The sequence below is a fragment of the Eretmochelys imbricata genome, chromosome 5, assembly GCF_965152235.1.
Source record: "Eretmochelys imbricata isolate rEreImb1 chromosome 5, rEreImb1.hap1, whole genome shotgun sequence".
Lineage (NCBI taxonomy): Eukaryota > Metazoa > Chordata > Testudines > Cheloniidae > Eretmochelys > Eretmochelys imbricata.
Window position 1 is genome coordinate 42,496,055 of NC_135576.1, and position 27,099 is coordinate 42,523,153.

General features: G+C 37.9%; 1 protein-coding gene across 5 annotated transcripts in view; it reads left to right on the top strand.

Annotated features, from left to right (window-relative positions):
- Window positions 1-27,099, top strand: part of SREK1 (splicing regulatory glutamic acid and lysine rich protein 1) — a 60,687-nt gene that overhangs the window by 18,994 nt on the left and 14,594 nt on the right. For 2 of the 5 annotated variants that reach the window (XM_077816956.1, XM_077816958.1), the window contains 8 exons: window positions 605-5,496; window positions 5,785-5,900; window positions 11,934-12,098; window positions 14,086-14,264; window positions 14,944-15,074; window positions 16,219-16,333; window positions 21,006-21,125; window positions 25,268-25,816. In XM_077816956.1, the coding sequence (XP_077673082.1) occupies window positions 5,838-5,900; window positions 11,934-12,098; window positions 14,086-14,264; window positions 14,944-15,074; window positions 16,219-16,333; window positions 21,006-21,125; window positions 25,268-25,816 (1,322 nt within the window). In that variant the 5' untranslated portion in view covers window positions 605-5,496; window positions 5,785-5,837. The remainder of the gene's footprint in view (window positions 1-604; window positions 5,497-5,784; window positions 5,901-11,933; window positions 12,099-14,085; window positions 14,265-14,943; window positions 15,075-16,218; window positions 16,334-21,005; window positions 21,126-25,267; window positions 25,817-27,099) is intronic. The other 3 variants (XM_077816954.1, XM_077816955.1, XM_077816957.1) reach the window with 2 other exon arrangements.

A 27,099-nucleotide genomic window follows, 5' to 3' on the forward strand; every position in this document is an offset into this window, starting at 1 on the left:
TGGAGAACACAGTGCAATATTTGGTGACATAGCTGTAAACGTGATTGGTAAGGTATACTATGGGCTGCTAAAGCAGTAGCAGCCGTGTTCTACTGCCAAGTTTAAATTCTGCCGTTGGCCAAAAGTGCCATTACTGAAAGGCTTGGTGTACAAAAATAAAGCTTGATGGGATAGAAAAGAGAAAAGGGTACAGAAAGCTTGGTTTAAAAAAACAAATTTAGAATGCCTTTCAACAGTCCAACCTCAGTAGTGTGTGAGGAAGGAACCCCTAAGCATTGAAAATAATGTTCATTTTATAACGTTCACATATGTACTTCACCATTGCTACTTTATTAACCAAAAATGTTATTTTAAATGAAGTAAAATTTCATTGCACTGTCAAAATGTTACCCTTTCCTTTGTTTGTGCATCACAGGTTTTCTTTTTTTGTTTGTTTGTTTGTTTGTTTTAAATGTTATACCTTTAGAAAGCAAAGGTTGAAACATAACAAAGATGTTGCCCTAACCATCATTCTAAACTTTATGTCCACATTTTCTGGTAGATGGATTTTGACTATTAATTTGGTTTTGTATGTTTTCTCTGTGTGATATTTGTGCATTATTAGATGACTAGACTGGCCAAGGCAGACCTGTTACACTTGCCTGAGTTAGGCATTGTTTGCCATGCCACTAAACCTGCCGTCAAGTGAAACCTTCGTGGGGGGAAATGAGATCGAAGTCTGGCCCGCTGAAGATGGACGCCCTGTCTCTGTTTTTATTTTTTATTTTGCTTTTCTTTCTTTTCTTTTTATTTTGTCCCTTTTTTTGTTTTGTTTTTGCTGAATCTCTTTCACTTCTACTTGTGAACTGGTTCTTCAATTCTGTAAAAATGGTGTTTCTTAAAGGGTTGAATGATGTGTCATTTTAAAGTAGACTTTCTGAAGCTGTTTATGAGGGTGGTGGATGGTATATACACAGAGTGTTGAATTAGGTCAGCTAAATTCTCTGTTGTAAACTAGGGATAAACACTGCCTTAGAGATATGTTTTAGCATCTTAATTCAACTATGACAGGCAGATCAATATATGATGTCTGAAGACTAAAATAGTGATAAAGATATTTCAGCTCTCAGATGTGTGTGTTCCTCCTTCGACCATATTTTCAAAAGTACGTGTCTCTGAAAAAGCCAGCTGAAACTTACTTTCTTTCTTATTACTTCTTTCTTAAGAATCTAGCTTTTCTGAACAAAGTCATGGATTTTAGTCAGTCTCTTTCCCATGATCAGAAGCAGTTTTATTTTAAGCTGTATAACCAGCACAGCACAAGGTTTTTGTATTAATTTTTAATATGAAGAAGTTAAGATATCTATTTTGGAATGACTCTTGACAAAATTATGAACATTCTAGAATTTTTATTCACTGTGGGTGAAATTCTAACTCCATTGATGTTAACGGAGGTTTAGCCATTGACTTCAGTGGGGTCGGGATTTCATGTATTACTTTTCTTTAAGAAAAACCTTTACCACACGTTAGTGTAAATGGATTCTGAGGCCTTGATTGGAGAGTGTTTTGTCAGATATGTTGTCTTTTAACATTGCTATCTGTGGGAAGATGGAAACAACTTTTTTTTTTTTTTTTTTTTTTTTTTGAGGGACGGGGGCGTTGTTGTGTTGTTTTGTTTTTTAACCTTTACACGCTAGAATGGCATTCTCATTTAGATGCAACAGAAAGGGATTTTCTAAGAAATGGTTTCATCCATAAATTTGTAGTTCCCAGTGATTAAATATACTGGGAAAATAATTTATTCTTCTAATCTCCAGATTAGATATGAGCATAAAGTGTCTTTGATTGAAGATACTTGTTCATCACTGAAGCGGGTTTTTTTTCTTTCTTTTTTTTTTTTAATCATCCAGCAGTTTATAGTACAAAACACAAGGAAACTGATCCCTTCTGAACACTTGCATGAGGATGGAATCTGGTGACTAATACACTATAATTTTACTGGTATCAGGCCTAATCATTATTTACACTAAGGCCACGTTACATTGCTCTAGCAAGCCATGTCTGCCCTACAGAGCCAATGCTATCATAGCTGTGCTGGAATAGCTCTTTTGTGAACTTGCAGTGCACACTGATAGAAGGCGTTTTCTCCATGTGTAAGAGCATCACCTCCCTGAACAACATTCTAACAGACGCATTTTTCTGTCAGCATAGTTGTATCTACACTGGGGCTTTTGACAGCATACCTATGTTGCTAGGAGATGGGGACGCTTTTCACACTTCTGACCCAAATAGTTATGCCAGTATACATGTGAAGTGTAGATCAGGCCGCTGATTCAGTGAAGTATCTTAAAATGGATATAAAAGTAATTTACACCCCACTTAAAAGGTCCCTTTGTAATGCTAGAATAGTATAAAGGGGACTTATTGCAAATGAGAATCAGATCTGTCATTTATTATTGAATACTGAAAGGTCATTAAAACCATTTTAAGGCACCGGCATACATTGAAATAAGTCAAGAAATTGATCTATGAAGTTGAAATGGTACACTTTTTAAATAAATACATATATTTGGGGAAAGCATTTCAGTTCAACTTTTAAGGATTGACTTCACCCATCCCATGGCAATATGCATTAAGAAAAACATGCAAGCCTTAAACCTGATGTTAAACAGATGTCAGATTGTGCAACAGGCTAAATGTTGTTTATATTTTTTCTGGGTTTGTATTCCTTTTTTAAAAAAAAGATTAAAGAAGGTATAAAATATATATTTACTCAAGAACATAACCGGTTCCTTATGAGCTCTTAAATTGATTTTTAATACTAAGTAATCTGATCAGCTTTTTACTAAAGTTCCGTTGAGAAAAAAATGGAAGCTTTTTTTGTGGGAAATTTCTGAAATTTCTAAACTGTTTCCATTTTTCGGGGTTCTAGATTGATTCATTTTTTGGGACAGTTTCCACAGCATTTTACTGTGGGAAATTTTTGTTGAATATTTTTGAGCATGAGTTTGATTTTAAAAAATCAGTGAAAATATTGAAGAAACATCTGCAGAACCCAGATGTTGATAATTTTTCATGAAAAGATCATCTTTGAGAAAAAGGCACTTTTTTTTTTTTTTTTTTTTTTTTAAAGTAAAACTGTGTGGAAAAACTTTGACCAGCTCTACTTAATTTTTTTTTTAACATAGGTGAGAAAGCAAAAGTATTAGGGAAATGTCAATAAAAATTTCAATTTAAAATGCATGGTATACACCTGGCAGACTGCTATAATAGTTTACCTTATGTGGTCATGAGTCAGCAAGTTACTTTAGCATGTACCTAACTAAATGTATAAATAGTCCCAGTGACTTAAGTGGCATTGTTCTTACGCTTGAAGTCTTGGCACATGCTTAAGTACCTTTCTGAACTGATGACCCTCATTCAACTAAATATTTAAGCATGTTCTAAATTCAGTCTCTATTCAACAAAGCACGTCAGCATGTTAATCATCTACTTAAAGTTAAATATATGTTTAAGTGCTTGCAGAATAGGGATAGATTTAAGTGCATGCTTAAATTAGGCATGTGCTTAAGTTCATTGTGGGGACTACATTAGAATACAGTGTTACTATCTTTAGCTTCCTGTAGGTGGATCCACCCATGTAAAGTCCCATTGACTTTGTGGGATTTTATGTAGGTGCCACATGTAAACACAGGAGGATATCTCCGCAGGATTAGGGCCTTATTGATCTGTAATATGGACCTTCATGGTTAGTTCATGTTTCAACAGCGCTTTAAAAACATAAATTACGACTTCCCCAAAATCAGCTGTGTAAATGTATACCTAATTTGCATGCACAGTTACTGTGGTTATGTATCTAAATATCTGTTTAGATGCATAACTGACAATTTGTGCAAGCAAATACCTGCTTTTTCATGAGGAGTCACGCAAATCGGGCATTATAACTTCACATGCTATTGCATGTCTAATTTTAAAACGAGGCCTGCAAAGTGCTGTATTCCTTCTAAATACAGTTTTGGCTTTAGATCAGATATGTTTTTAAAAAGTTACGGAAGAAATTACTGTGAAGATAATTTTCAGACCCTAACAATTTTATTTTATTTTTCTCTTTAAGATAGCAATGTGGCTTGATCTGTTGTACATTATGGACCAAAGTTTCACAGAATGTATCTTAAAGTTAAATAGCTGTGTTTGCTTAATAGGAATACAACATAAATTCTAGATGAAATTGTGTGTGTGTGTGTGTGTTGTTTTTTTTTTTTATTTCTTTCATTCCACATCTATTCCCATTAAAATGGATTTTATTTAGATTTATTTTCTTTTGAACAGAGCAACGCAAATCTATTCTAGAGCTGCAAATTGTGGTGCATATTTTCAAAACATTCTTATAGTGGGATAACTCCCGTGGGCTTTAATGGGAATTGCACTGCCAAAACTTTGCATAGTGCTTTGAAAATTTGCCCCATATTTTACTTTTAAATCAGGAGTCCTTTTGTATGTATTCATTATAAACTCCTGAAGTTAGAGATCTGTAATGAAAATGTATGTGCAAATTGTAGTAGTACCAGACGGGTGCTGTCCTAGTACTTACAAAGTTCAGTATTGTAGAAAGCCATAAACACCTCTAAAATGCATGAGGTAATGTATGAGGGCTGTTTTATGGTTACTTTGGCAATTTGGAGCAGATTAGGAAGTCCTTAATTATTTCGTGTGATTAGGAATTCTCTGGCAGTTTTTCAGTTCACTGTTTATATTTTGTGGTGATTTAATTCCCTTAAATTGGAAATCAATATTTGCATTTAGTAAATCGTTTAAATAGTACAGAATTTAATGCTCTGAAGATTTCTTAGTCCAGCATTTTTGTTATAACTATACATATAACCACATTCATTTTATTCAGATGAGAAATTATTTTAATAAACTGTTGGCATGACAACAGGGGGAGTTTGTTAGTCACAGTTGTAATATATATTTTTTTATGAAAGTGTAGTGCATTTAGAAGGGAAAAGTAATTGAGCAACTATCTCAGTATATTTACAGTTAGAAAACAAGAGACTTAAGTCTCTTGTCGTCCCAGTTACATTGAGACAACCTAGAAAGAGAAACGGTGTAGGTCTTTTTTTTTTTTTTTTTTTTTTCTTTTCCCTGTTGACTCTACCTGCAATACAGAGTTTGTATGGGGTCATTGGTAATTTTTGTATTTTATTTTATTTATTTTATTTTTATTTTATTTTATTTTATTATCAAAAGCAGGTAGCAGCCGTAAAAGAAAAGGGACAGATTTCAATTAGCACTTTTTTTTAAAAAAACTAATTTGGTTATTTGCCATTTCTGGGGATTAAACTTTAAAAAATGTTCTTCTTTTCTGTATCTGATGTTCTGTGTGCTATTAGTGATGCAGCCTACACGAACGGTTGTCATGTGTAACACAACTTTCGATCACCGCGAAAACACCGCCCTGGGAAAGCGTCCATGCTTGATATCGTTTGGTTCATGAACATTAAGTTTCCAGTACAGGTGACCCATAGCTCAAAGTGTTAAATAATTGTCTACATTATTCAGTTTTTAAAATAATCCATTAATGAGATTGCTAGTCTTTGAAGTTTTGCTCACTTTTGTTTTTCCTAGTAGAGCAGGGTAAAAGGAAAAACTTAAGTTCTTATTTGTTTTTTGTAAGGATCTGGTAGATAGATTCATTTTTCTTTACTATTTTTTTTAAGTGCAAGGGTAAATTGTAAAATCATAAAAAGAATAACATTGGTTTGGTGTTCAAACTCTCTCTAACACTTCCATTTGCTTCTCCAGGTAAAATCCCAGATGAAGCCAAAGCCCTTTCTTTATTGGCTCCTGCTCCTACTATGACAAGCCTGATGCCTGGTGCAGGGTTGCTTCCTATACCCACACCAACTCCTCTGACTACAGTAAGTAAAATTTAATCTCTTTGACTTGGAGTTAGTAAACTGTTCTGTTTCTTCTAGCTCCCTCCTTCAGCCCAACCAAGAATTCTCCCCTTCTGGGTTGAGAGAAAAGGAATAGCCCAGTCCCATGACATCACACCCTACCTAATAAGTCAGTGAAGACACTTAATCCCGCTGTCTTGATTTTTCTCAAGAGGTCAGGCTAGAATATGGCCAGCACATTCACTGTTTTTCTTTATTTCCAAATTCCTGTTCTGCAAAATACTGGGCTAGATTCTCTTTGATTACGTCCATCTTAGTTGGATGTATATAAACAGGGGCAAAATCTGACCCAATGCATATACTACCAACCACTCCCCTTCCCCAAATAATAATTATAAAGTTTAAAATACTAGAGTTAAACACATTCAATCCTTTGGAAGGCTAGAATGCCACATTAGGATACTCAAGCACACTCCCTCCAGTGACTGGGGCTGTTGCATGTTGGCCTCAAAATGCTATCACTGCAAAAAGAATGGAGGCTTTTATATTCTCTAGCTTCTACTTATTGCATATACACCTTCCCTTCTGTTTCTGCTAACCCTTTCTGGCAGCAACAGGCTACCATCCCCCTTCCCTCTCCACCAGGAACGGCAGAATAAGCAGACCTTCCTTCAACAAAACTGGGCTTAATGGGTCTTCCCTCTGTTCCCCTGTCATCAGCCCCATGTTATTTGAGGAAATGGGCCCTTGAGCTACTGACCTTGCTGCAGCTCCGCATTCACCAGAACTGTTGTTGGTACCATCCTAGATTTCTGCATTGTGCATTTGACAGCACCACTACAGACACTGGCAACAACAGTGTTCCCTTGAATGGCTCCTCAGCAAACCCTGTTTACCAACACCTTCAACTTCTTGGTTTGATATTGGTCAAACCTCTAGAAGAAATGAACATTCTAAGGTCTCTTCCTCATACACAAAATGGCATAAGAAAAGCAGGCTTGGCTAAGGGCTCAGGCAATAATTTCAGAAACACTGGAAAGGACCCTTTTCTTCCTTCTGGTAAACATTATTCCTTTTTAGAATATGGTGATTTCTGCCTTATTAGTCCTTGTAGGCCATGTGAATATTCATAAAGAAGCAGTAGTCATCAAGCCACTAGTTAGACACGCATCATAGATTCATACTGACCTTCTGCAAACTAATATGCACAGTCTGACACCGGCTCACCCTAGTAGTTGTATAAGGGACACTGTAGTGTTTTTAAAATGTTCCTTTTAAAAAGAAAAGACAAAATTCCTGCAAAATTATTAATAGTTGAATCCTTTTGTAATTTCCTGTAAACAGTACCCAGGGAAATTTATTAGTCAAAAATGTTGTTACTGATACTTCAACCCCTTGTGCCCATAAATGCCCCTGCTCCAGCCATAAATAATCCACTGTTTGGATTTTGAACCAGCTTAATCTAATCACCTAGCACAAATTACCTCTGTTTATTATAAGTCATCTTCCAGAAGTTAACTATTCAGTTTATCTGTGCTCTTGGAATTTAGCCAAGAGAACCTATTGAACCTTTAGCATTTTTAATAATTTTTTAGAATCTCTGCCCAATTCTACTCTCAGAATTTTCTGTTATTAAAGTAATTCAGGAAGAATTTAAAAGACACATTGAACAGTACTAAAATAAATACAGGTACTAATTTTTATAGCACTTAGAATGATAGAATAGACCTACTGTTTAGACTGTTCAGGAGTTATGACATTTGTTATACATACTTCTTCAGTAGCAAGGAACTTGCTTTGTTCTTTGTGGAGAAGACAATGCTTAGATTTGGACTCAACTAGTCAACTGATTTTACTAATCACATAATGTTATGGCATCTGTCGTGAGAGATCACTTCCATATTTTGGAAATTGAAGGCATTATTCTACTTTGATGCTGCAGAAAATGACTGACTAAATTTAAATTATAAATTATTTTCCTTACAAAGATATAGTTGAAGATAGATGGTAAAGAAATTTTGTCCAGAGGATATTGGCTTGCATAACCTGTTGTATGCCTTTTCCACTTCTCTCATTCAATAAAAAGCTTAGCTAACCTTTCCTTTGAGTGGATGGATGTACCGTATATACTCGATCATAAGCTGGTTCTTTTATAAGCTGCCCTCCCACCCCAAAGATGGAGAAGTAAAAATGGAAATTTTTTATGACGCGTTCATGACCCCCTATAATTCAGGGGTCGGCAAACTTTGGCTCCTGGGGCTATCAGGATAAGCTGCTGGCGGGCAGAGACGGTTTGTTTACCTTGAGTGTCCACAGGCACGGAGGTCAACCTGAGTAAATAAACTGTCCCGGCCCGCCAGCTGCTTACCCTAACGGGCCAGGACAGCAACTGGTGGGGAAATTTGGGGGTGGGGGGGTCATGGGAGAAGCTGGAGGTCAGGGGAGTAACCCCTGTGACCACCCCACACATGACCCTAGCCCAGGACCCCCACACTCTCCCCATCCCATCTCTTCCACCTTAGCTGGGGTGGGTCAGGGGAGGATGTCTCTGGCCTGGCCGCAGCCTGCTCCAGCGGATGGGGCCGGGCAGCGTGGCCGCAGCCTGCCAGCCCCAGAGCAGCAGCTGCCTCAGAGGCTGGGGGGAGAGCAGCATAGCCAGAAGCGGAGAGACTCTGGCCCCGCCTCTTTCCTTCTGGCTCTGCTGCCTCTCCCTGCCCACCTCTCCCACTCTATACCCGTTCATAAGCCGACCCCCTTCTCTGATGCTTCCCTTTTTTACTAAAAAAAATTCGGCTTATGAACGAGTATATATGGTAGTTTGTTTAGAAAACATGCAGATTCGGAAAGTCAACACACCTATCAAATCCAGGAAACTTCTAACCCCTTGCTTCAGGCTTTGCATATTCCAACTTTATTATCTTCCCTTGTCATTCAGTCTAAGCAAGGCAAATATTTCTCAGTCAGAGATTTATTCCCCCCCCACCCTACCCCCAGCTTACGAATTCTTATAAAGGCCAAGGAGGCAACCATCTGTGAAATCTTTGTTTCAGTCGTTCTCTTGCATGCTAATAAGGGACATAAGGTAAAAAAATGAGGTTCAGCATTTCGTGGTGGATTGCGACTCTTTTCAAAGACCTCTAATGTTTCTGTCACTGGGAAATAGCCTTCTCTAGTGTGTAGTGAGTTCCTGGTGACAAGGATGTAATGTGTTGCACTAGGTCACAGTTTTGTAGTGTGATGAGTGCCCTCTTCTGATGCAGGGGCTCTTGGCTTCCCTCCAGAACCAATTGGAGTTGAGGGTGATCAACACTTTGCAGGATCAGGCCCTTAGAGCAGGGGTAGTCAATTATTTTTTGTCAGGGTCTAAATTTCTTGGTCAAGGTATAGTCAAGATCCGGACTCCAGAGAAAAATAATAACAATAATGATAATAAGTAAATAAAAAGATTATGGAATGTGTTCAAAAGCATCTGGCGGTCCGGATTTGGCTACCCCTGCCTTAGAGCCATCTGGTATATTAATTAATAGGTTTGGATCCACTTTAATTCCCCTGTAAGTGGATGGATGTAAATGTGGATGTTTTAATATATTTTAAGAACATTTCTCATCAACACCCATGTGGTTGTTGTGTTGTTTCCGTTTTAAAGATTTGTTTTTAATAATGTCAGTGTATGTTTGGGAAACTAAATTTGCTATAAATAGCACTAAGGTACTTTCAGACTCATGTACAAGAGAAGACCATTATTCTGAGCATTTTTATCTCTGGTAGTTTACAGACTAAAATGAAAAGGGTTTCCAGTCTCCAAAAGTGTATTTATTTTTCCATTGCAAATTCAGATTAGATCATAATACATATAGTACCACCAGAAAATATTGACCTTTTATTTGCCAGATAAAGGACTGACAGTTGGGCTTGTGTAAAGCATTTGACAATATTTGATGTTTGTTTAGAAAAATTTTAGTTCTGTATTCCTTATGGATTCTCCAGGAGGTAAAAGGAGTGAATACAAAGCTAAAGTGAACTGCTGTTTGCCAGTGAATACGTTTTGGCACAAGAGGAAAGGGTGAAATTTGGTACCAGTGACATAAAACTGGAGAATCATTAAATTTACACTAAAGCTCATGATTTCCATTCTGGAATTAGGAAAATAGTGATTTATACATGATCTTAGAAAATACCTCATCCCTGCATTTTGAAAAAGGAGCAGATCTTAACTACTTGTGTTTACATTACATCTTAATGGAGAGTGTGTCTGATGGAGCAACTCCTCCCATTTCTTCATTTATAATCCTATATATAATTGTGCAGCATGCTTACATGGAATGCTAGTATAGAAAAGTCTCAGGTACTTTAATTGTTTTTAAAAGCAATTAGTGTTTTGTCTGTTTTGGAAAAAATAAGTAATTATCTCCTGCTCTTTGTTTCATTTCTTTCTGTCATCTGTCCTGTTTCCCACTCTTTCCCCCAGTCAGTTACATGTGTTTCTCTTTTGCCTGATCTCCCTACATGTGGTTTGTTGCTGCCTGTTCGTCTTTGTTATGGGCATATGCTGTTTGGCCTTTTGGTTCATTTCTCTGCTCCTCTGCAGGCTGGTCCTCCCTTTCCAGAGGTACGCTGCCTGGTGGTCCTCTTCCCCACCTGCCTGTTTCCTTTGTTCCCTGAACATTTTTCACGTGGTGAAGGGCTCCGTGCACCTCTCATGCTAGTGCATGGCAGTTCCATTCCCTGAGAGCTATTACTCTTTACTTTCCTCCTCCTCTTTTTTCTTATATTGCAGTAGCCCCTGTGGATATAGCTAGGCTGGCACATCTTTGTTTTTAGACACCTGGACCCATGTAGAAGCAATTGGAAACAAGGAGAAAGTGGTACCATGTTACTTACCACGTCTCTGTTGCCTACCAGCTAATCCTTTACAGTCCACAGAATTACTACATTATGCTGTTTGAATGCTAGAATTCCAGATTTTCCACCAGCATAAGGAATATGAAAATCTAGCAATTGTCAAGATACATGTTAAAATCACTTTGGAATTCAATTGTGTGTATGTACGTAAGGGAAAGCGTGATAGTTATTTGAATTGTTGGATTTTTAAAACCTAATCTCTCTCAATCTACCAGGGATAGAAACAACTGCTATATACTTGCTATGGAATTCTATTTTTCCGGTGGTACATGGTGTTCATTTACCTCTCTGGTGTTGCACAAGATCTATGACTGATCCTCAAGACTAATGCTACTTCTGTAGTTCTGGACCAGGACTGAATAAGAAATATTTAGACCTCAGCCAGTTTAGGTCCCCCTCTGAGCTTTCACATTAGCAGTGGGTCCAACTTAGAAAAGCTTTAGGCTGAGATTTCAAAGCCACGCAGGGGATTTGGATGCTCATTTTCCTTTAAAATGAAGGAGAATGGAGTGTCCAGTTACTCCCATTGGGTTCTCCATAGCGCCTGTAAACATTGCAGCCAAAGTATTAACCATAAGAAACTCCTTCGTTGAGCAATATTAGTCTTTCCTCCCCCAATTTGTCAGTTTGTATATTAATCTGGGAAAAAGACTCAAATCTAATCACGTGTTTCACAAAAGAAAATGTAGACTGGTCTCTTTCTCTATAACATAAGACTTGGGAGAGAATTATGTCATTCTTGGCAGCATAGCTATGGAATTCTTGTTTATTGTCTCATGCTAGGAAGGTGCAGTAGACACAAAGTAGAAAGTTGCCTTTTCCCTAGATATCATGGGCATAAATGTTCATGTTTTATGTTCTGCAGGGGAATTCTGCCATTACCTTTCTGTTTGATTATGCTATAGCATCACTGGCCAAAAGCTTAAGCAAGACGGTGACTGGCCATATTTTGGAACATTTAATATATGAGAGGCTAGATTTGGGGGATAGAATTTTTGCAAGGTGAGGGTTTAACTGTAAAAAATATTATCTGTTTGTACTGAATTTGTATTTTGTTTTTTACTTGGATGTACTTGGGATAAAAGCCTTGCTGGGACACACAATCTCCTATTTGTTTATAAATCATGCTTTTGTTTTTGTTTTTTTTTTTAGCTTAGTGTTTCACTTGGCACGTTGGGAGCTATACCAGCAGCAGCATTGGACCCTAATATTACAGCACTTGGAGAAATACCACAGCCACCAATTATGGGAAATGTGGATCCTTCCAAAATTGATGAAATTAGGAGAACAGTCTACGTTGGAAATCTGAATTCTCAGGTACCGTCCTTTTTGTCAAATTTGAAAAGTTAAAGGAAGATGTAGTTTTTAGCCCAGGGGTGGGCAAACTATGGCCCGGGGCTGCATCCAGCCCTCCAGACGTTTTAATCTGGCCCTCAAACTCCCGCTGGGGAGCAGGGTCTGGCGCTTGCCCCACTCCGGCACTCCAGCCGGGGAGTGGGGTCAGGGGCTTGCCCCACTCCATGTGGCTCCCAGAAGCAGCGGCATGTCCCCTCTCCAGCTCCTATGTGTGGGGGCAGCCAGGGGGCTCTGCATGCTGCCGCCGCCCCAAGCGCTGTCCCCACAGCTCCCATTGGCTGGGAACCATGGCTAATGGGAGCTGCAGGGGAGGCACCTGAGGACAGGGCAGCATGCAGAGCCACCAGGATGTGCCTCCACGTACGAGCCAGAGGGGGGACATGCCACTGCTTCTGGGAGCTGTTTGAGGTAAGCGCCGCCCAGAGCCTGCACACCTGACACGCTCACGCTCCCCAACCCCCTTCCCCAGCCCTCCGAACCCCTCAGTCCTAGCCGGAGTACCCTCCTGCACCCTGAACTCCTCATTTCTGGCCCCACCCCGGAGCCCTCACCTCCTCCCGCACCCCAGCCCCCAATTTTGTGAGCATTCATGGCCTGCCATACAATTTCCATACCCAGATATGGTCCTCGTGCCAAAAAGTTTGCCCAGCTCTGGTTTAGCCCATGTCATTGTGATTTATGACCTTAAACAGTTTTGAAAAGACCCATATGTGCATAATGAGTTTGTTCAACATGGTACAAATAGAAGATAATTCAAACAAATAAAAAAAAAGATGCTCTTGTGGTTATTAGTTGTGTTGTGAATGCTTCTTGGGAAAGGGGGGGAAGACAGCCTGTAGAGTTCACTACTTCAAAGAAACAAATACTACAGATTTTGATGGTTTTATCACTATGTACGCTGAAATAATGATGATCTGCATCAGAGTATAATAAACTGATTACTTCAGGGATTATGAAGGAATTTGTATCATCCCCCCATCCATGTACAGCATTGCTCTGTAGGATAGGTGCATTGTGGGGAAGGAATTTACCTTTTTCTCAAGTATGAATAATTGGCCATCACAGGAGGCTGGACTTGGTGGATTAGTTGTATAATTTAGTATGAAGAGTCCTCTGTATCCATAACAGGGAAACAAAGTCCTCTTCCTTAAATGGTCAATTATTTACCAGAGGGTTATTTAAATATGAAAATGCCACTCAGTCAAGAGTAAATGTGGCTTTTGTTTTATTCGCCTAACTATATACCTAAGTAGAAAGTTACTACTGAGATGAGTGCCATTCTAAAACCCTGGATGGGTGAATAGATAGAAACAACATGTTAAAAAATATTATTTTGATGCACTTTCAATCAGTATATGTGACACAAATGAAATTATTCAATTTGAAATATAAAGAAATTCCTTTTTAATTGATGATTTCAAATGTACTACCTTAAAAAAAGCAGATCCATATGGAAATACGTTTATTATTGACAGGTCTGATGAGTTCAGGGCTTGCAATGATCCTTTCCTTCATTTCTACAGGCAGTTGGAGGGGAGAGAAGGATAAGCATTTTCACCTCTCCTTTCCTTGATTATTTAAATTTGTTGGATTAACATACCTCTCTTAAAATGGTTCATCCAGAAACGTCTTTCTTTTTTTTTAATAATATATAGTTTCCAAACATCACCCTTTCAAAATATCTTTTGTATTAGTGGCACCATTTTAAATAGAAGCAGACTTTTTAGATGTGTGGAGAAAAAAAATGTGATCCTCCTTTTCTAAATTGGCTAGTTTCCAAATAACTTTTATGGGGAAGGAAAGAAATATAGAAGTTTTGGTCCACGTTGCCTTTGACTAATGAAATCTTTTTTCCTAATCTCTGAAGTTCTTAGGTTACCTGGTATGTTGGATAAGTGTTTTTCATTACATATTTTACTTCACCTGAGCTTTTTGATTTTTTTTCTAGACTACAACAGCAGATCAGCTGCTTGAATTTTTTAAACAAGTTGGAGAAGTGAAGTTTGTGCGAATGGCAGGTGATGAGACACAACCAACACGGTTTGCTTTTGTGGAATTTGCAGACCAAAATTCTGTACCTCGTGCTCTTGCCTTTAATGGAGTTATGTTTGGAGACAGGCCACTGAAGTAAGAAATTAAACAGAAAATATCCAGATGAATTCTGAATGAAAGATTTCTCAGTATCTTTATAAATATGTCTGTAATTATGGCTCTCATCTGTGGAGGTATGCCATACAAAGCAGTTTGCAAGGCCTGTATTAGCAGGGTGCTGCTTTCTGTAGCCTTTGATACCTGTTTTTTTACATTTTCAAGAGTGAAAGTTACTTCCCCTGGATAAGGGTATAGTGTAGAACAGAGCAGCGTATACTAATATTTAATCTCTGAGGGTGAAATCTATCACCGTGTAGATGACTCATACTAGGCTCTACTTAAGCCCTAAATATGGGGCTTATGTAGTAAATAGGTTTCAGGATATAAATTTCACCTTTAATTTAAAAAAGATTAAATTTCTTATTCTTCTATTGTTTGAAAACATGTTTGTATGCCACATAAATATGGGCATCACCATGTGTATTAATGCATTTATTCAAGGTAAAAAGGTTTTAGGCAATAAAAACCAGGTATTATGTGTAAATACTTAAATTGTGTCAGTGATTATAAGGAAGAAATCTATAAACAAGCTAATTATGGATAGGGTGCAGTGTATATTTATCTTGTTGTTGTTTTTATTTTTTTCTAAATCAAGTTTTTTAAAAAAAAGTGTGCACAAGCATAATTTTAAAGCTAGGTTTGTTCCTTACTTTAGAATAAATCACTCCAATAATGCAATAGTGAAACCTCCTGAAATGACTCCACAAGCTGCTGCCAAGGAGTTGGAAGAAGTGATGAAGAGAGTAAGGGAAGCCCAGTCTTTCATATCGGCAGCTATTGAGCCAGGTAAATCCATTATGTTCGCTAGTTAGGATGAAACCAGTATATCTCAATCTGTGTATCTTGATATGCATTTATAGAGCATTTTCAGACAGAGAAAAGGACTCCCTCAAGATGAGCAATATTTGTCTTTGGTAAAAGTTGAATAATCAAAATTGTTTTCTTATTTGACAAGCCGGTGGAATCCAGGTTTCTTTTCAAATTTGTTTTGACATATTTTATTTTCAAAGATTTGTTCAATGAATGCTGTCAATAGCTTAAAATTGTGAAGTCAATACTATTATAATACCTAATAATGCTTAATGCTAATGCTGTTTTATATTCAAAGTGCTTTACAAACATTACATTTTTCACTCTATCAATTCTTTGTTGTCCTTCGCTTGTCATGAAAGAATAGGAATTTGTTTATCTTTTTAAAAAAACTTTTAATTAAGATAACAATGAAGATTTTTCATAGACCTTTGAGATGTTTCATTGTCATTAACAAACCTAGACACTGCATAATTATCTGCCCTGGACAAAACTGGAAGACACAACACTCTAAAATTTCCTAGTTATTTTTTTAATACTACTCATAGTATCATCAGATGGGACCTGATTCACTGTCCATCAAAGTCAGTGGGAAACTTTCCATTTACTACAGGATTTTTGGACCAGACCTTTACATACTTCTCCAGAGGGTTGTGAGGATTAAGTAGTTAATATTTATACAGTGCTTTGAAAATATAAAGTACTTTAAGTGCTGAGTGTCATTTAAATTTTTGTGCACGTTTTCAAAATTGCTACTCTGAATTTTGTCTATTCTCAGAAGTTAATTTTTTTTTTCAGAAAAAGTAATTTATATAATTGAATAAGCCAAGAAGAGAACATGTTGTAATCTTGTGCATTGTGGGAGCAACATAAATCCCATTCCTTACTCAGCTAGCTGTTTATAATTATCTGGTTTATGTGTACTGCTGCAGGATGGCTGCACTCAACGAGTATATGCAATGACTTTCTTGGATGTTTCTGAAGGATTTTTGCAAAGAAGGAAGATGTGCAGAGAGTAGGCCCATTGCACTATATGTGGTACATTCCACTTGTGCCAGATTGTTAACTGGGATCTTTAAATGTTCTGAGCTTACACTGCAAAGTGGTTTTTTCCTCTCAGAGTCTGGAAAGAGCAGTGAAAGAAAAGGCGGTCGATCTCGTTCCCATTCTCGTTCAGAGTCCAGATCTAGTTCAAAATCCCGATCTAGAAGGAAAAGATCACGCTCAAAACGCAGGTGAGAATGCTTTCCATTTTGCAGTAAGAGATTACACTGTGTTTCTTGATGGCAGTAGCTTTTGAGATTGTCTTTGAATTCTGAGCCAAGAATTGCTGGAAGAGATTTATTGAAGTACCTGATACTGTTGACTGGACCAAAATAAGAACTTTATGCGTTTGGGCAGATTTTCATTCCCCAAAACCAGACAACCATCATGGAAAAGCTATTTTGGGATAGTGTTCAAAAGATACAGGACTGGTTTCAGTTAGAGCAGATGAAGATAAAATGCTCACATTTGAGTAGCTTGATTTTTGTTAAATCTTGAAAGGTCTCGATTTCAGAATGTGATACAATTAATTGTGCTTTGCTGGTGGACAGTGTAGTCAGATTTTTTTCCCCCCATTGATGGCCTGGATTGTTCGATGGTATCGTGGCTTTTGCTGGTATGATAATCCTAGTATCCCAAAATTATAAATATTATTTAACGGACTCAGTCTGAAAATGCATGTCACACAAAAACCCCCCACCAATTCTGGTTAAATTTTAACCCCCACTATTTTGGTCTGAGAATTTGTTTTGATTTTTAATGTTTAAAGTTTGGTTAGGTTGTAAATTCCAAGTCATCTAAATATGGAAGTAAAGTTGCCTGTATACTCTTAAAAAGTTACCTGCAAACTTTTTTACCCACAAATGAGACAAGGGTAAACTCCTGTTATCTCAATTTTGGAAATGTCTCCTGAAATCAGAATTCCTGTTGTCTGAAACTTTGATTATCCAAATGTCTATGGGGATATTTCTAAGTTATGTACCCACTACCTCAGATAGCAAAAGAGTGAGAGAAATTTAGCATAGAAGTGAATGTAAAGTAACTTTTTTTTTAAGTTAAGTTTCTTCAGTATTGCATCAGCAGTTGTGTTATGCCCCTGAATGCATTGTCCTGTGATGTGGCAACTACCAAAACTCCATGGTGGGCAATGTAGGTGACCCATAAGGACTCACCACATCCATATACTACCAAAGAGAAGTGATTTGCACAATCACTGAAGGCTTGGCTTTAGTTTTGCAGTTTGTTCCAGTAGGTATAACCAGAGGTTGTGTTCTATGATGTTAGAAGATTGAAGAATTATATTTTTACAATCAATTATTTGCTGAATGCCTATTTGGGACAGTCAGCACATAACTAGAAAACTTCTCTTTAAGAAAGCTTTACATGTCACACAGTACAGTTTTCAGATTCTTTTGTCTATGGATAACTCAGAGCTGACTGTGCTTTAAGAGCCAAATTCTCACTTGCTTGCTTCAAAATGAGATACAGGTAAAGAAATGTCTGAATCCAGTGCTTTGCATGGTAGTACGATGAATTTATTTTGCAGTCAGTTCTGGGGACTTAACGAACTAAAGATCATTCTGATCCTGGCAGAGAGTCAACAGCATTTTCAGAATAAACCTCCCTCAGCCATTCCCTGTTTCTTGGTGGCTTATCATCCCCAAGTTACTTTCATCTCAAATTCATCAATCATAGAGGCCTTATTCTAACTGAGCTGGAATTAGTTTGGCATCTAGTTGACAGACTATTCCACATTAATATGTGAAGCACAGCTCTAGGCAGAACAACCCTAACCTTTCCCCTGGTATACCCTCTTTTGTGTATGCGTCTTGAGGTGCAGAACATAGGTGGTGCTGGCATTTTGTGCATCTTTTTGTTCCTCAGGATTTTGACAGTTATAAACATGAGTGCTTCCTGTCAACCTGCACTTTCCTTGGTAAGTTTAGATGGGGCAAGGCAACTTAAAATTGGTCCCTAAAATATCAAACTCAGTAGAACTGATCTGGAATTTTTTGATGAAACTTCTTTTGTGTCAGATAATGCTGATTTGTCAAATCCTAAACTGTTCATGTGAAAGGTGTTAATGAATTTTTTGTTTTGAAAATTTTTTGAAAGAAAGGCTTGAAATTTTGACATTTTCTAAACAAAAGTTCCCTTTTTTGGGTTGACACAACATTTAATTTTTAAATTGAAGTTAATTTATAGGTTAAAAAAAAAAAGGAAAAGCGTAAGTTTGAAATTGAAACAAATCATTTTAAAATTCATTAAATGAATTTGTCTGATCCAATCCTTCTTCTCCCCAACCTCCCAGATTTTTGGTTTACGAACGTTTTCAAGATTTTGACTTTTCATCCTGATTTGGGGCAGGAAACTTTCAAAATCTTTAAAATTCTTGTGGGACAAAAACAAACAAACGTTTCCTGCCCAGCTCTAGTACAAAGTTTTTGAGAGGGATGTGCTTTTTTTCCCAGAGTGAGGAGAAAAAAGGTTCAAATCAGTAAGTTATGATTTATTGACAATAATGTGGAGAATATCACAGTATGTCATTTTCTACAGAAATCTGAGTGCATACTGAGTATGTTTATACAGAAATAAGCATGTTTCTACTTGAGTGTCTGCACATTGGAATAAATCTATTTGCATTTATTTCTATGATTTGACATTTAATAAATGCATACACTATATTGGAATGTCATATATACAGACTAAGGGAGAATATTTGGCATATGATGATATGGTAGAAAGGATTTATTAGCATGGATTTGAGATGGCCATGTTATACCCAAGTGCAAAGCCAGAGATAGGTTGGGCAGATAATCCAAAATGAGGACTATTAAAACTTGATATCACACCATCGTATGTTTGGATCTGCCATCTTTTACAGAGAAACCATTTGAGAGGTTTCACAGAGTCTTTAGAAGTATGTTAGTACTAAGGCTGGAAAGCCAAGATAGATTAAACCTGTAAAGCCAAATCACTTTAATGACCATGAGCTAACTGAACAGGACTTGGAGGAAGGGGAAAATGTAATTTAATTTTTTTACAATCCTCTAAAAATTAGTGCTGTGTCCATCAGTATGTGTATACTGCACTTTTTTTCTAGCCCTGATGGTGCCAGATGTAGGACCTTGAATTTGTTACTGGTCCAGAATGAATATTGCCTCTCCTGTATCTTATACTGGGATAACTTTGGAGGGAAAGAAAAGGGTGCAGATTTAAAAAAGAAAAAGGAGGGGGAAAAAACCCACTCAGCGATTTGAAGTGTTCAGTAGTCCCAGAATAAGGTGAAGGTGGAGAAAGTATAGAAAGGTTGGGAATGTCGAACATAAGAGAAGAAAAGAATGATAGAAAAAGAGGAGGGAAGGAAGAAGACAAAATAACATAGGAAAAGACAGACCGAGAATGGAGAGGAAAAAGAAGATAAATATTTACCCAACATAGAAAAGTCATATTGAAAAAGACAAAAGAAGAAGAATCATGGTGGTAGAAAGGGAAAAATAAAGTTAAGGAAGTTAAAAAAGAAAAGAACAAATGCAAGGGAGAAAAAATTCTACCTAATAGATACTGTTCATGCAAAATGATACAGTTGTGTTAAAAAGGATGGGAGTGTGAAATGGGTGGGGATAGAAATTCTCCTAGAATCAACCTAACCTGGCTGTCTCTTCTCTCTACTGATCTTTATATTGAATAACATTCTTCCTATTCTATTTCTGCAACCCATTTTTTCCTGTTTTATGCAGACTGGGACCAGTACTGGAAAACTATGTTCTGATCACTGTTCTAAAAAAAAAAGAAAAAAAAGAAAAAAATAAACAAATTGGAAAGGCTTTGGAAAAGAGCTAGAAAAATGGTTTGAAGTCTGGAAAACCTTCATTACATTGGGAGATTTAAAAAGCTAAATCTAGTTCGCTTATTCAAGAGAAGGTTAAGAGGTGATTGATCATGGTACCTTTAATTGGAACCACTTACTTAAGGATATAGTGGATTCTCGATTGCTTGATGTGTTTTAAATCAAGATTGGATATTTTTTCTATAATATATGCCCTAACTGAACCAGAAGTTAGGAACTTTGATGCAGGAATTGCTGGATGAAATTTTGTGGCCTGTGTTATGTAGGAGGTCGATTCTTTCTGGGTGTAGAAAATGGAAAAATTAAGACTGCCTGTCCACACATTGAATGATTGAAGAAATGCAAGAGAAAACATTAATACAATGTTACATTTAATAATTTAAACACCCAAGAATAGGGTGATCCAAAATCTTGGTTCCTGTAACATTGTAACTAAGCTAAATTGTGTATACATACAAAGGTATAGATTTAACAGCAGTATATTGTAAAATTAAATTCTGTTTATTATAAAACTGTCTTTACAGTAAAATTCAAATAGCACAATCATATTTTTACCACAGGAATATTTAAGAATATTAACTGAGCAGGTGTAGTTTCTATATTGCATGCCAGCAATATGGACCAATTAGTGCAAATTTAATTTTGTATTAAACTTCACACTCTCGTTGGGATGATAATATGATGTATTAATATTTTACAGTATATTCAAGGATGTCCAGTTGCTGTATGATTCATAATTCTGCTTTTCCTGACATTTCTGTGTGTTAATTCTTTGCTATGACATTGTAGTAGCAGAGTTTTTTAAATGGTATACTGTTTTGAAAGAGGTGGGTCAGTCTGATCAAATTTTAAACGTGGAAAACTGTGAAAAAGTTCACTGTGGACTAGGTATAATAATTAGATGAAATACTATGTATTTAATTTCGATGGTTTATGTATTTTTTTTCAGTTGTTTCTTTTCTGAAATCTCAAGGTTAAATGTAGTATTTATTCTCTAATGTTGTTTGCTGCAGGAGTAGATCACACAATAGATCACTCTCTAGTCAGAAGGATAGGCGTAGATCCAAAAGTCCTCCCAAAAAACGTTCCAAGTCTAAGGAAAGGCGGAAGTCAAGAAGTCGTTCTCGTTCCCGGTGAGCTTTCTTTGCTAACAGTTGGTGTTACACTTCTTATTACCTAGTTCATAGCTTCTGGAAAAACCTTACAAAATGTAGACTGCAGGTGAAAAATAAAATCAAGTTTGTCTCTAAACTATTCTGTCTTGAATTTTCAAATTATTTCTGTTTTATACCTTTGTGATATCAGTTTCATAGCTGTAGAAATGTGGAGACTTCCATGGTGTTTGAAATAATGTTTATTTCCCCAAGAAAAAGACTATGCAAAATAAGTACTATGGTTACAATTTTCAAACTGGGGTCCCTAAACTTATGTACTGAGCTTCCTCAACTTCCACTGAAGTCAGTGGTCGCTACAGTTGTTCAGCATCATTGAAAATAAGGTAGTTTTTAGTTAAATGCCAAACTTTAGGCAACCAAGTCTGAAAATTTTACTCTACATGACAAATTGAGCCATGGTGTAAGTGGGCACAAACTATCACTCTAAAGTTGTTGCACTGGCTTAGACTAGGGTTGAATTTGGTCACAAATCAGCAAGTATTCACAAAAGGGACATCCACCGCGTGTATGTTAGCTCTGCCAATTTTCTAGTTATTTCAGGTTGGTTGTTTTCCCTCCTATAAGTAAAACTATACATCTTTGTGTTATGAAATGTTTACTTGTGACCAGCCTAATCCAAATCCAGTTATTCATGTTCAGTCCTCTTGACTATCTGGTTTGGCCAACTACAGGATTCCATCAAGCTAATTCTTCATCTTATTGAACAATAGCATAATTCGCATACACAGGCAATCCATCACTCTGGGATGGACTATTGAATTATCCACATCAACAGATACTCATGAGGGCAGCTTACTGGGTAGAGTTTTGGCGCCAAAGTGGTCTGTAATGTCCTGCCTCCATCTGGCAGAAGCATCTTTCTATATTCTACCTCAGGGGTTCTCAAACTGTGGGTCAGGACCCCAGAATTGGTCAAGACCCCATTTTAATGGGGTCGCCAAGGCTGGTGTTGGCCCTGGGCCCCAACAAGTCTGAAGCCCAAGCCCCACCACCCAGGGCAGAAGCCCTTGGGCTTCAGCTTTTCCCCCCATCCTCCCACCTGGGGCAGCGGGGCTTGAGTGGGCTCAGGCTTCGGTCCCCCCTCCTGGGGTCATGTAGTAATTTTTGTTGTCAGAAGGGAGTCATGCTGCAATTAAGTTTCAGAACCGCTGCTCTACCTCATGCATTTAGGGGAGCTTCAGACTTGCTTTTGTAGGTAATTTGGCCTCTTCTCTCCCCATGACACACACTCTTCCTCCAGCGTTTCAGAGAGCAATGCACCTCACTGCTGGAATTGGTTGGGCCTGATCCATTGATGATTAGCTCCTTCTGGCCACAGGATGTTGGCGTTCCCCTGCTCCTGACCGGTTCAGCCTTTCTGGATGTATGTCCCATTGGTGGGAGCAGTGGTCTTCACAGGCTCCGCACCAGAGCCTTTGGCCACTGGATCTTGATCACCTGAAGGTCTCTGTGGAAAGAGCTTTGACCAAACACCGGCTCTGGTGGAGAAAGGTAGGGATAGTGGGGCACATGGCTGGACTCTGTCTGAAGGGAGCCCTAGCTACACTTATGAGCCTCCTAGAATCAGTCTCCTACTGGTGGCCAAAGCAGCTTCATCTTTCCCAACCCGTCTAACTATCCTGGGCGTTGCAGACCTATTAATGGTCTCATCTTATTGTGATCTCTTCTGGCATTTAGCCTCACGGAGTTCTTACTTATCCTGAAATTTCAGTGTACTTGATTTGAGATATTTATGCAATCACATAAGCTTTTCACTGGGTCCCTTTTTGGAGGGATCATCCCAAATGAGCCCCACAGCCAAGAGAAACCTTCAGATTTCATCTGACTCGTAAACAAAAACCACCAAAACAAAACCACCAAATTCTGCAAGATGGAACAATTACTTCCAAAAGCTCGGTGGCTAAAAGATTGGAACATTTTCTGAACAGTGATTATGATGCCTCTTCAGCAACCTCTGCTCTCAGATGACTACTCCTCACCAGAGACCTTCTGATTCGGAGATCATTTTGTTGTCAAGACATCGACAAGTTCTAGGTGTTCTTGTAGAACTTGAGAGGATGAATCTGTGGGAACTTGGGTACTCCAAGCAAATACTGGATGTATTCCTCCAATCCAGGGAGGATTCTATGTCGCAGGCCTACTAATGTGTCTAACTTGTCTTCAAAAATTGATGTGTTGAACATAGCCTTGGCTCATATTCAGTGACTGTCAAAATTAGTCTTCTTTGATAGATTAAATAAAGATCTGAACCTCAGCCCCTTATATATCCATATGGCTGCATTATGAGCTATCTCAGCTGGGAAGGGAAAGTTTGTGTTCAGACTTTCTTATTTGCAGGTTCACCAGGGCAGTAGCAAAATTTCATTCTCCAGTCAAAGCTTCTGTGGCCAGCTGGAAGCTGAATTTTTTTGGCTGAACTAAAAGAGCAGCCCTTGGAACCAGGGCGTGCTTCCTCATTTTCTTTTCTTTCTATCTTGGTTCTGGTCCCAATTCTTCTCATTCTAGGGAAGTTAAATGTCTGTCAATCCATTAATATTAGTTGGACAGAACAAACTCGTTCAGGAAAAAGATCATGCTGGCAAAACCAAAGCCCTCATAGCTCCAAAAATAACCATCTCCAGCTGCAAAAGAAACCACCTGCTGGTGGCTACAAGTAATAGATGTCTTATAAAAAAGATGGTAAAATCCTTCATTCTACAAAATCCACTTCTCACACATATTGAAATTGTTCGTTACAAAGAAATGTGCAAATCAACACCCTGGACATCTGTCCGGTCTCTCAAAAAATATTGCAATGTGGATATCCCATTTTCCTCAGGTATAGTATTTAGTCATTAGGGTCCCGGTCTGCCATCCTTCCGTGAGCCATATATTTCTGTTTTCTTCCTCCCTTTCTGCGTTTTGGGTAGCTTGCCAACTCCTAATAGACTAATCCAGACTGATGAATTGCCTCTATATGAGAATAAGACAACGTTGCCTTTGCCTGTAAATTTGCCCTTTTATAACAAAGAATCCATCGGGCTGTATATTTTTCCCTCCTTTGTTAATATGTAACTTAACTTCCCTTGTTTAAAGTCCAATAACAATTATCCTGGATTTGTGGCACAGTTCCAGGATATAGATATAATGTGTGTGGTAGATTAGTTTAGGACTAAAACTATAGTTTTATAGTTTGAGCTTCTTTTGTGAGTTCCTGAGGATGTGGTTATCCTATAGCAGGGGTTCTCGCAACAACATTTTTGGTGGTCTCAGAGTGTGGCCACCAACTCTTGCTGGTAGCCCTTACAATTTTTCCTGAAATACTTATTAACTTGAGGGAAGAAAATTAAATATACACCTCCAAATCATTGTACTTTATTTGTGTAGGGTTTCTTTTTTGCAGACTCAATAAAAATAATGTACAGTTGTCTCTATTCTTTACTGGACCTAACCACAAATAGAAACACTATCCTATAGTCCATCTTAGGGTGATGGATTCCCTGTTATGAGAAGTAGCAGAGGGGTAGCCGTGTTAGTCCACAAAAACAAAACAAAACAAAGCCATGTTAGTCCACAATCCACAGAAACAATGAGGAATCCGGTGTCACCTTAAAGACTATATGATTGATTTGGGCATAAGCCATACAACTGAAGAAGTGGGGTTTTTTTAACCTACAAAAGCTTATACCCAAATAAATCTGTTAGTCTTTAAGGTGCCACCAGACTCCTCGTTGTTATGAGAAGAAATGTTTAAAAGCCAAGTTTAAAAATTTCCCACAATATGCTGGAAAGTCTACTTCAGCATTCAGGTTCCTACAAATGTCCATAGACTGTATACTGCACTTATTCATAGTCTGTTCCTATGCTATAATGTCATTAGTCTAAAGATTAATTGTTTTTTTTTCCTTTCTTTTTTATACCTCTGCCTTCAGCAGCTGCAGGGGAAAAAAGCTAGATTGTTAGGAATGAGGTGGGTGGGAAATTTACATTTTGCATAGTTGTGATTATTTTTGAAAGAGAGAGTTATGAGTTTTGTTGAGTGTTTATTAGTAGGGTAAAGGAGTGAATTCAGCTTTTTATTAGGGTCATTTCAATGATGAATGAATGTTTCTTTTTCGTAGGGACAAGAAAAAAGACAAAGAAAACAAAGAAAAGGTCAAGGAAAAAGAAAAGGTCAGAGAGAAGGACAAGGACCGAGACAGGGAGAAGGAGAGAGACAGAGATAAAGAAAAAGAAAGGGAGCGGGACAGAGACAAAGAGAGAAATAGGGACAGAGATAAAGAAAAAGACAGGGACAAGGACCGAGAGAGGGATAGAGACAAAGAAAAGGAGAGGAACAAAGACCGGGAGAAGGACAGGGACAAGGAGAAGGAGGTAGTCCGGGACAAGAAGGAAACAGACCTGGAGAAAGGTGGGGACAGGGACAAGGAAAAGGATCGGGAGAAAGAGGGGGACAGGGAGAAGGTTAAGGAGAAGGACAGGGAGAAGGACCGAGAGAAGAAGGAGGGTGACAAGGAGAAGGACAAAGACAAGGAAGGGGACAAAGAGAAGGAACGGGAAAGAGAAAAAGAGAGGTCCAAAGAGAGCGATGATAAAAAGAAGAAAGAGAAGAGATCCAGAACACCTCCCAGAAGCTACAGTTCTCTAAGAAGATCTCGTAGTTCCAGCAGGTTTGATTCTGTTTGATAATTTTGCTTTGCTAGTTCTTAACCTGTCAGTACAATGAGATAACACAAAACCTAAATACTATGCATCAGTATTGCGATGTCATTTATTAAGAAGATAGTTTAATTTTCTGTGATACTGTTCTCTCTAAATTGATTCTGGGGAGAAAACCTTGAAGCTTTATTTCTCTGTCCTACTCTTTTTTTTTTTTATTTCTGTTCAGAAATTATTACATGTTTTATTTCACCTCCAGGGAAAGCAACGTTTATTACATTTAGCTTTATGACATAAATAATCAGCAGGAAGTTTGGGTTTTTTATGTCCCATGTGAGATTAACATAGAACAGGACTGACAAAAGTTGGTTTCAGATTTAGCCTCCTACTCTGGTCCTTCAGTTAATTGGATGATAGCTCTTTTTTGAGGTGGTTGCCTGCTTCAAGACACACTCTTGGGATGAACCTATATTGTACACATTTGTCTGTGAGGCAGCGTGTATGCTCCCTTGTCCCACCAACCGTTTGGTCTCTAGGTTATATAGTTCCTCAGTTACTTCTATCCACTAGAACCTCGTTGCATTGTTCCCTACAATGCTAAAAACTGCCAACAGAGAGCAGAGGAATATTAGCTGTTTATCTTGTTCTACTTAGCTTTTATTGTAGTTTAGTAAAGTTAGTGTGAATTAGCATTGTGCAGTTTAATCCTGTTGTTTTATTTTCATATTTGTGTCAAGGGGATCTTCCTTTGGAACTGAGGACTGACACATCTGGCTTCTGTGGTACCCTTTGTGTAAAGCCAAGATGTACATGGCAGACTAATTGACACAATGCTTCCTATACTTTAGTGAAACTTGTCTATCTGAGAGGTTCTCTATAGTGCCACTTTCACCTGAAGAGGTCAGAGGGATTGATAGTCTAATTTCTGATAGCCTAGCTCAGAAGGACTCTCCATCCACATCAGAAACAGGTCCTTCTTTTTTTGATGAAGGCCAAGTTGAACATGGATTCCAAAGTGCAAAAAGAGACCAGTCAGTTCAGGGACTAAGAAGAGTCAAAAAGGGAAAGAAATGTCACTCTTCTTCTGAATTCTGTAAATTGGACATACTGAAAGAGGCCATCAGTATTGAGATACTTCTTTGTGCAAAAAAAAGAAAAAATACATCCTCCTCTGTCTGAGTACTTGAAAGGGTCTGGTAATGCTGACGATGCTGCTGGTTTGAGGCAAATCTGGGAGCCTTCCCCATACTTCCCTATTTAAATAAGCAGGGAACCAATTATGAATGTGCAGAAA